The sequence below is a fragment of the Ursus arctos genome, unplaced genomic scaffold (genome assembly GCF_023065955.2).
Source record: "Ursus arctos isolate Adak ecotype North America unplaced genomic scaffold, UrsArc2.0 scaffold_6, whole genome shotgun sequence".
Taxonomy (NCBI): Eukaryota; Metazoa; Chordata; class Mammalia; order Carnivora; family Ursidae; genus Ursus; species Ursus arctos.
Window position 1 is genome coordinate 41,835,304 of NW_026623078.1, and position 11,290 is coordinate 41,846,593.

General features: G+C 39.2%; 1 protein-coding gene across 1 annotated transcript in view; it reads right to left on the minus strand.

Moving 5' to 3' along the window:
• The window catches only part of MMP16 (matrix metallopeptidase 16), a 288,195-nt gene extending 279,542 nt beyond the window's left edge, over positions 1-8,653 (minus strand). The window contains exon 1 of the mRNA XM_026495791.4: positions 8,181-8,653. Within this exon, the coding sequence (XP_026351576.1) occupies positions 8,181-8,312 (132 nt within the window). The 5' untranslated portion in view covers positions 8,313-8,653. The remainder of the gene's footprint in view (positions 1-8,180) is intronic.
• Positions 8,654-11,290: the final 2,637 nt, after the last annotated feature.

The following is an 11,290-nucleotide window of genomic DNA, read 5'->3' on the forward strand; positions in this document are numbered from 1 at the left end:
AAACAAGTTCAAATATCTAATCACTATAAACAATGAGAAACTATTAACACATGGTATGAATTCAACTGTGAAAGTTCCTATGGAAAAAATGCCTCCACTGACATCACTCAGGGTCTGACTCTGCATCAGCCTGTGCAGAGGCACAAGCCTGCATTCCACTGACATCACCTCAGGTGCATGCAATTTGGGGACATGAAATAAAGTTCATAAAAATATCCAGCTTCCCTTAAAAAGAGGCAATTTATTCCCCCTTAACTTAAGCGTGACTAAAACAAATACTGCAAAATTCCATTCCAGTGAGTGGTTTATTTGGGTTTATTTAGTCATTTGAAGACATCACTCTAAGGACTATTTCTCCGGAGAATATCTGTGGGGCCCTGGCTTACTCCATTTATCCATGTTTCATTTAACTGACTAGATTAAAAAACCTTTTAAAAATCTGAATGATGCTTGTGAGGAAATTATAATATCTTAATTAAATGCTGGTGTGCCCCATGATTAGTGACTGACTTTTTTTATCCTCCCTTCTTCCACCAGAGGTCATATTATAATCTGCTCAACTGAAAACATGTCTGAAGTTCCTATTTAAAGAAAAAAGTTTCACACTTCTGTGACTCATTTCGTACATATTTTAAAAAAGAATAGGTAAAACCCATATTTTAAAATCTGCTTTTGTTGAAAAACATTTATTCAACAAGGGCCTATGGCAAACATTAAAAATGAGATAACTGTAGTCCCACAAGCTTTTAAAATTGGATTTTTGCTACATATAACCTAAAAGGCACGATCAAATTAAATTTAGTCCACCTCTCATCTGTTAAGACTACAATTATTTCACTAGACATTTTGGTTAAAATGAGAATTTCAAAAGCACCTGCAGTCACTATAATGTATAGTTTCTGACCTCTCTACACCTAAAAGCAAGGGATATATAAAGCAGTCCTGCATTATAACATTCTTTGTCAAGCTGTCATGCCCAGAACTCCTGGCCTCCCTGAAAAGTGCTAATTTCCTTCTTAGTTCATCAAATATGTAATCACTGGTGCCAATTGGCTCTCAGTAAACCCATCTCACATCTTAAATCATAAACCATGTGTTCGCTGATTTCCTTAAACTCTCTATGATTGGCTATGATTCATTTTAAGACATGTGATTGCACCTAGTGTCCTTGATTTTAAACCAAATTCTTCTACTCCATTGGAGTCTTTAAACAGCTCAATAGCTCCCTCTAGCCTCCTTTTATATACTACACCCGCAGATCACGTTTACTCAAAGGTCGGGGGCCACAGTGGGATTATTCTTATTCCCCTGGCTAAACTTCCGTTAAGAAGCTCATCAACATATTCCACTGATCCAAACCCAAGAATGCACAATGCCAAAGGACTGTGGTGAAACGCTAAGACAAAGAACATCCATTTAGAGTGCTAAGTGACAGGAAGCAACAATCAAATATGGTTTTATGAATAACCTCAAAATCTATAAATAACTTTCCCATGAAAAAGAAAAAGAAGGCAAATAAAAAAATGAGTATCACACATATTATTACTTAGTATTTTATCCTTTTAGCATGCAATATTTTTGCTGTTCACATAAGCTGCATATTTTATAAAACAAATGGAATCTGATTTTTCACATTCAAAATCAAATGTGTTATGAAGAATAAAAATAACCCTCAAAGAGCCATGTGCCAAAATTATTTTCCACAATGGGTAAGAGGGATAGACAGTATAAGCACTTCATTTCACTACAAAACACGTGTATATTTTTTATAGATAATAAATAGATTTGAATTTTGAGACCCTCTCCCACCACAAAAAAACAAATTTTGATCTTATTTCATCTTGCCTTTTTAAGATTGAAGTGCCAACTTATAGATGACATAGATTTTTCAAAGTCATGTTTTTAACATTAAATTTTTAAAATATGTTACCTTGGTCAAAAATTGATTTTAAAAATTACATATAATCTGCTGCCAATGTTTTTATTACTCAGCAGGAGGCCAGGATTATTTTCAAAATGGAACACCCTGTGTCACTACAGATGATAACAAATGTTAGCAATAAGCCGCCCATTCTGTATGTCTTCATGATATCCACTTCAGAAAACAAAAAATCTGAAACACTCTACCTTTGACATCCAGTTGCCCCCAAATTTATACGGTAAATATGTACAATTTTCCTCCATCTATCCAAATTAAAGCTTGGAAGCAAAATACAATAGGATTTCAAATTTGGATATGTCTTTAGTGATAGTTTCATTCAATTTTTTTTTGTTTTTGCAGATGCAGGCATTAAAGAAATGACTTGTCCAAGAACAAAGCTATATTATTAGTACAAGAACCAAAGTTAAAGCCTGCATCCCTTGACCTCTGGCATAGGGCTCCATTACATTATATTGCTAGCTACCTTTTATTCCCAGTGTTATAAGAACAAGATTGTTGCTGTTTAAAAAATGTCTTTGTCATTGTAGAAAACACTTGAATATCTCTTTCTGCCCATCCCCCTCATTCCTCAATTAAAAAAAAAACAAAACTTTTATGTTCTGGATTTGGGGTAGAACAAAGACCTGGCCCAAGTTATATACTGAATCCCACTACTGTAGATAGGAAGCACATGGGCCTTGAGCCAATTAAAATAAATAAACCCATTGAATCATAAGACCTATTTATTTTCCATGGTATTATAAGATGAACAGATTTCTGCAAACTCAGTTTTGTAAAAGAAGGTGTGAGCTGAACTTGACATTCTATGATAGTAACAGATGACAAGACAAAATGTGCAAATCAGATTCCTAAACTAAACTGTCTAAGAAAAGCCCACGGGAAGAAAATGTACTGATGTTAGTGGTTGATATTCAGTAGATTACACTTTTTAAAAATGAAGAAGGTATTAAAATAAAATTTTCCTGGACCAGCTGGTTATGTCCTAACCTGATAGACTTTTATGTAATTAGATGCTATCATAATAATTTACCTTTGAATCAGCATCCTTTTTTTTTACTACTAATAATGATATTTTAAAAGTACTGACTATTTAACTATGTGAAGGCATGTTCTTATCTATCCATCTATCTAATATGATATACATGTATTCATTTAATCATCAAAACACTCTATGAGGCAGGTATTATTAGTATCCCCATTTTCAGATATGTACAGTGAGGCTCAGAGATAAATGAACTTGTCCATTATTAACTTAATAATTAACTTACAAGTAAAAGAGCTAGGATTAGAATGCAGCAGTCTGGTGCCAGATATGTGATCTTAATCACCATGCTACTCCACAACAAAAAACAATTTGATGGATGTAATTATATTCACAGATATTTAAAATAAATTGTGACAGAAAGTAACATGAAAAGTGACTTTCTCAATTTGAATATTCATTGAAGGGTCAAAATCTTTTTCTTCTGACATTGAACAAATTTAAGTAATTGACTCAAATATCCAATGGCTTTTTTTTTTTTTTTTTGGTCCTTAAATAATTCCAAATGGTCACTTACCAAATATTCTGAACAGGTACATTTTGAGTATCTACGGTAGGTCAGGCAGTGAAATAAATTTACATAAAATAACTGATTAATCCAACTTCAAAGAAAAGAATTATACTACTGAACAAGTACCTTAAAATTTTATGTTAATAACCTGAAATAGCATGAATAAGAAAAAGTAAAAACTTTAGATCTATCACTTTTAACATGACTCCAGAGATTAAAAAAGCTGTTATTGAACCCAGCTCTATCCTTACTTGATGGGGAAGAAGACCCTGAAAAAGGAAACCCAACTCTATAGGAAAGAATAGACTTGGAAAGTTGTTCTCTGTGGACTTCTCAGGGATAGTAAGAGACAACCTACCTTGCTGGTCTACACTCACCTGCAAGGGTTTCACGAATAACCCTAGATGTGGGGAACTTGACCAGACAACTCTGAACAGAGAAAAGCAAAAGGTGGAACACAGGATAACCTGAGGTTTACTGAGTCTTCTGGTCTCCTGGTCATAGCTTGTGGTCCTTAAGAGCATTCTGAATGGCCAGCATACCTGAGATGTCTTGTAAAGCTTGGAATTTGCAATAGGTAAAAACCTTCATGAATCAGTCACACAGCCCCTGTTCCTGCCCAATAAAAACTGCTACAGTGAGAATTATGGGATGTAATCAAAACAGCCCCTTACCCAAGGGGGCTGACCAGATCAGTGTCAGCAACCTTGCATGTGCAAATGAAATAAGGCATGTTGATTATTCTGACCTTTCAAGTAGATTCAGATAAACCTGACAAAGGTGAATAAATACTTAATCAGTTAAAGAAACGTAATTCAAGGTAGGAAAGGGTTACACTCATGATTCATAGTATTTGTCACAAAATATCTTTTTAAAAAATCTAGAATCTCTCTTCTTTTGTGAATTAGAAACAAAATCAATCTTTGCTTTATCAAGAATTTTTGTCACAAAAAAAATCATCTTCTTACGCTTTGATATGTGCATCATTCAGAATATCACATTTTTATTTTACCATCAAATTAGCTTAAAATAATTTTCCTCATTAGAAATGTATGTGATTCTTTAAAAAATAATAAAGAATATGTTGTTCATATATTTAACATTTAACAAACTATCAAAGTTGATGATGAAAGTTATTACTCTCATGAACTAAATATATGTGTGTGTGTGTTTGTAAACATATATACATATATAAGTATATATATTTTTTAAGTAGGATCTATGCCCAGCGTAGAGCCCAATGTGGGTTTTGAACTCATGACCCTGACAGCAAGACTTTAGCTGAGATCAAGAGTTGGACAGTTAACTGACAGAGCCACCCAGGTGCCCCTCATGAACTATATTCTATCTCAAATTTCATAACAATAATGCTTGCAGTGTACAAAAAAAGCCCCACAAAAATTAAAATATAAAGAGCCCCAGGATCATGAATATCCCTATAAGAAGACCATTATTTTAGACACAATATGATTTTTTAGAGCATAGAAATTCAATCCTGATTCTCTGTTAACAATTTAGCTTCATCTGACCAATGAACACCTCTGATTCAGACTGCTATCCAATGATAGTAGTCTTTGACTTTTAGTTAATATTAGCAATGTACTTCCTTTGCATCATGGTAATGACTACACACTGAAAGGCCCACTCCCCAAAAATGGATCCCATAGTGTACAAAAATCTTTAAACAAATATACAGTGAAAACTTGGCATTAAAAAGTGTTCTTCCTAAAACATATAAGGAGAGGAATAAATTGAATCTCTTCCATAGTACTACTTCTGGTAGTGTCGACCCTTTCTGTTGAGATATTTCTTTTTGCTTCTTAAAAACAAAAACAAATAAACAAAATGTACCCTTTCTCTGTAGCAGGCTTTCATCAGCATATTAAAAAATATCTCCTGTTCTGATAATTGAAAATTCCAAATGCTTATATTCTTAAAAATAAGGCAGGAAAGAGTTAACACGAATATTTCTACTCAATCCCCACACCTCCAGGGGGAAAATATGTTTTTGAAACTTAAATTAATAAGGATGAAAAGTACAGGGGTCACAGCAATTGTGAAGTTCAGTGAGGAATAAAGCACTGTAATCTCAGCTGTCAGCATAAAAAGCATCTCTCAGAAGCTTCATTCCAACTACAATAACTTGGTGTGCTTGCTAGAAAAAAAATTTCTGATCATATGAACTTCATGCATGATTGATACCATTACTGTTTATTTTAAGACTGTCCTTGAGAATCAATCAAACAAAGCATTCCCAGTGTATGTTTTGCAACCAAGAATGAAGAACACAATATAAGTGCTTTTCTGGACAATATGTGATGGACTATTCTTCCTACTAGAGCTTCCTACCAAAAAGAAATATCTAATAAAGATGAATGAGGCAGAAATTCATGTCAGAAAATATTCTGTCATCCCATGTTCTTTATAGTATGCTGAATTAACAAGCAGCTACTCTTATGATTGAAAAAAAGAAAAATAGAGGTAATCATTACACATAAGGAAGTATATAAACCCAACTAAGGATATGCTCAAGTGCTTAAAAAAACTAACTGGAAATAATACAAACTATGAAGCATAATCTAATCTAAGTCACTATGAAATCTTTGTATCAAATGAGGTTTTTAAGGTCTCAGATGGTACCAGCCTCTTATCAGTCATAATTAAATATTTGCATTGTATAATAAATATGGATGACATAACATAAATACTCTAAAAAATAACTCTTTTTCCATGAACCATTTTTTTTCACATACATATCGAAGAAGGGATCATGTATATTTGAAATGAAATCTCTTTTTCAGTAAAATCAACTTTTCTTGCATAATAATATCTGATTGAACTGAGGGATTCAAACTATAAAGAAATACAATACAATTTATGTCTAGCCTCAAAAAGAAAACCTAATAATCATCCAAACACTGATGCTATCCCAACAATCTCTGAAAGCAAATCTAAGACTTCCCCAAAGCAAGTAACCACCAACCCAGACTCTCCCTTCTACTTCACAGCGAGCAAAATAAAACCACTTACTTTAACCTACCTTCCCCATGCCCCACCTTACCACCATCACCACTACCACCAAACTGAAGCAATAGGCCCGTCAGCTCACAACATAAATCACAGCTTGCCACTTTCATTCCTTCAGTCTATGAACTAATTACTCCTTCATTTCAACATTAAATCATCTAGATTTCTGTGTTAGATAGAAAAATCCATCTGTGGCATATAACTCTGAAAGTTCAAATGTGCAATCAAGAGAAGTCTGGACTTTCAGCCCCTTTGCCTCTCTCTTTTTATTCAGAAAATCAAAACTGTATTTTTCAAAAGGTTAAACAGTTTTGGTTTTCGAAATGGGGTTTTTTTTGTGTGTAATACAATCATACTTAACATCTGTAAACTTCTTTAATTTTTGATAATGGTTCTTACTTTTTCAAATACTTTGTTTCTCCACCAACCATCACTTATTACACGAAGTCCTAAGAACAGTTTATATAAACACAGTTATATTCAGAATATGGCCTCACACATGGCATTTATTATGCACACTTTGTATATAAATCTGTTACCTAAAACATGTTCAAATGCTGTGCAACAGGTCCTGCTATTGTGTAAACACACACTCCCAACAAAATGACAGTAAGCTTTAAAGAATCAACAATATTTTAAAAATCACATTATTCTTCCGAGACTTAATTGTAATTCTTTTGAGATGTCAGAAGACAGAAGATCTCATCAAAAGGAGAATATTTTACTAAAATCCTCTTACTGTCTTTGTATTCCACTGTGTATGTTATAAACTGGAGTTAGAGCCCAAGTGTATACACACTTTCATTGATTTACTGCACATAACTGGCTTTAGTGCTGAGTTGATGACAGGAAGAGTACTTTGGCAGAGGTCTGACAAGTCCTTATCCTCAAGTTCCCTTCTGCTTTATGTCTGTCTGTTCCCAAAGCTATCAAAGTAAAGCAAATGACAGACTAAAACCTCTCAGTTTTGCCATGAGAGTGTGAAATCAAATTAAAAACACACCTCAGAACTATTACTTGGGCCACGTTTATTTTCAATCGGCGGGGGAGGGGAAGAGAAGACACTTTAAAAGAGATGGATTTCATGCCCTCTGTAGTCAGATCTAGTTACAGTGTATTATGTCTAAATGAGAAAAAGACTCTGTCTAGTCAAGTGTTTTATCACAAAGTAATGTTATTAAACATCTCAAGTATTCCCACGCTCTCCTCTAGATTCTTTGATTTTACCTCCTTTGTTAGGCACAGAACATGGGAAGAAAGATTTCAGAACAATACCAAGGAAGCACATGATGCCAAGCAATGAATTCTGTATTTCCTGAACAGTTTATTCATCATAAACTGAAACTGCTTCTATTAAGCCACACGTTTGCTATATGTAGGACTTCGCCTCTTCCCTGGGTGACAAGCATGGACCGGCTACAAATGTATCTCCGAGCGCGCAGCATCGTGCTTTGTGCTGCTGGGGATAACGGATTCTCAGTCTCGCGCGCATCCATCACCTAAGACACAGGGAAACTCAACAAGGGTCTCGGCGGCTGCAAAGGAAACAATGTGTAGAGACCCAGGCTGCTCTGAGCTACCAGGATCCCAGGAGTGAACGAAATGTTTCAGGGAGCAGCCCAGGCAAGGGAGAAGGAAGAAAGCTCTCATACTCTTACCTCCACATTGAAATACTGCTCCGTTCCGCAGACGGTAGCACATAAAATCCAAAGCAAGGTTTGCAAGAAAAATACCCCCGAATGATGCACGAAATCCAACCGTCTTCCAGTGCTGAATGTGAGTAAGATCATAGTGAACTGTGCTTCAATGGATGGACGAGCTCCCCTTCGTTGTCTCCCTCTCTCCCTCTCCCTCCCTCCCTGCTTTCCTTTCAAAAAAAAGTCCTCCGGGTGGGTAAGGAGCCTGCAGGTTCACCCACAGCCGGGCAAGGGGAGGAGACTGAGGGCCCAGCACTCGGCAGCCCCCGAGAAACAGCGGCGGAGGCAGGGTCAGCAGCAGCCTGCATTCACCATCCTCGGGGGCCCGTCACCGGGAACGTGGCGCCCAAGTTCACCGGCGGTTCCGGCTCAAAGCGCCGAGTCGCAGCCGCAGCAGCAGCAGCCGCCGCCGCCGCCGCCGCCGCCTCCAGCCCGTGCGTCGTCCTCCTCCTCCTTCTCCTCCACCTCCTCCACCGCCCACTCCTCCACCGCCACTGCCGCCTCCTGCTTCTGCGGGAAGGGCCTCCGCCGCTCCTCGCTTCTCGCCTCAGCTTCTCCTTCCCTCCTCTCCTCGCTCCCCTCCAGAATGTTCATCCGTAATCTACATAACTCCTCCTTCCCGGGGTCTGCCTGACTCTCCGGCCCTCAGCGCGCGCGCGCACACACACACACACACACACACACACCAGCGCGCGCGCGCACACACACACACGCACACACACACACACACACACACATATCTGCACAGGAGCACACACACAACTCCACACACAGACGCGCGCGCGCTCTTCTTAAAGGAGACGGCTTGTGAAGGGGAGCAGCTAATGTACCGCGCACTGGAAGTAGCCAGACCTCCAGAAGGGCCCTGGGTTGGGACGAGGTCCCTAACATACCCGCCCACCCCCTCATCCCCGAGACTGGAACCCAGCAACCTGGGCGGCTCGATCCTTTCATCTCACCCACCCCCTCCCGAGCATCTAGATACAAGTGCGCCCCTCCCCTGCCGGGGACTGGGTGGGGCTCAGGCTGCAGACCCTGGCTTGGGCTGGGGAGTGGCCCAGGCCTGGTCCCGGAGAACGGCCGGCGTCCTCAATAAAGCGTTCCTGGAAGGTCAGGGGGCGCTGGGAATCAGGGAGCGCCGGAGTCACTGTGCGCTGTTTGGGCGCTCCCGTTGGTTGCCAGGCTGGTCAAGTTTGGGAAGCCTGAGACAGCAAGTCCCGAGCGTCCAAAACTTTGTTGGGGTCCACCGACCGACCCCGTGGCCTGTTGTTTCCCTGAATTTCTTTTACCATCACTACACCCCGCCTTTTCGGGCCAAGGGAGTAGGCACAGGGTTTGGGGGTTGGTGTCTAGTCAAATCCAGAAGCTGGAAGAAAATGCTCACTTTCCAAAAATGTTCCATCCGGTGGACGTACGTACACACTGGGACCCAAGAAAGGTGGTCCCGGGTGTTAACGAAACACTGAGCCAGGGAGGGTGGGGACGCTGGAAAGAATCCCCGCTTCAAAAGCGAGGGGAAGGGCTGGGGAAGAAAGGAGGGGGAGCAGCCTGAGGAAAGGCGAGTAAAGCAGCTGGCAAGGGCGGGAGGAAGAGGCTGCGCGCAGACCGAGCGGGGGAGAGGCTGGCGGGAGCGAGGAGAGCTGCAGGCAGGAGAAGGAGGCTGCTGGCAAGCCGCTCAGGAGAGCTGCGGGCAGGGGAACTTCAGAAGAGGTTGCCAAAAAGGACTCGAGCCGCAGCAGTGTGAGGCAGTGGACAGCGGGGGCAGTACCCGCCAGCCCTTGGCAGGTGATGCTTTGGCTGAAAGAGAAAGGGGGAAGGGAAGCAGGCAGGCATCTGTTTGGGGGCCTTGCCAATAAATGTGCTTCTCCTTGGCAGCCAGCAGAGGGGAAGAGGAGCCCATGGGAAAGAAATGCAGGCGAGGTTGAGAATAAAGACTGCTCCAGGTATGACAGCTACCTCGATGAGATGGAAGACAGAACTGACAAGGCAAATTTCATGGATGGGTTGATAAAGCAAGAAATAAAACTGCAAGAGGTCATATTTGGTAAGCAAATGAAAAACGTTGAAAAAACGCTTTGCCAAAAATTGCATTGGACTGTAATAATTTGAATACTAAAGAGAAACACAAAAGAGCTAAGAGAATAGAATTTTGCCTAATGCTTTAAAAACGGAAGGAAATATGACCCACCTACTTTGACCGGAGACCTCTCAGGGAGCCTTTCCTGACTGTCTACTCTATGCACAACATGTCCTTTCCACAAAATAAGTTTGAAGACATAAGAAGAAATACCTTATATTGTATATATTAAATTGTATATTCAATTCAATTTTATATTAAAATTTGCAGAATGTTTTCACACATAGTATCTCATTTAATTTTCACAACATTCTTAAGGATTTTGTTTTTGTTTCACAGATGGAGAAATCACGGTATTAAAAGATAACTTTCCAGCAAACATTCAAGTGGCAGAATTCAGACCTGAGTTTTCTGACTCCCAGTTCGGTGCATTTCCTGCTACATGACAGTGACTTTCTATATAGAAATCCGTTCCTCCTCTTAACAGTTTTATAACCCATAGGTTGAGATGACGTACATAAAAAAAAAAAAAAAAAAAAAAAAAAAAACAACAATGATTAGAAGGCAGCATGAAAGCAAGATCATTATATAGAAGTTATACAGTGTTGTGTGCCAAAATAAAGTAACAAAATGTGGTGGAGAGTATTTGTCAATAAATCAACAATCATTTTAATGTATACATTATATTTAGCAAAGTGCAAAATTAGAGAGGGGAGACAAACAAAAAAAGTATACCCTTTTCCTAATCCTTGAGATAGTATTGAAAGGCGGGAGGTTTAAAAAATTTATGCAGGTCGTACATGAAAACAGTTCTAAATGGTGAAATCCTTGCTAAATGAGCCAGAATATTAGCAGACTCTGTCAAGGAAGTAGAATGCAAGTTGAGTGCTGCTGGGTAGCAGCAAAGAGGGATCTCTCACTCCAAGCAACCTGTTTGTCAAAGAAAATACCTGAGCTCAGAACAAAGAGATGTGGAGGATAAGATATGGGGAGG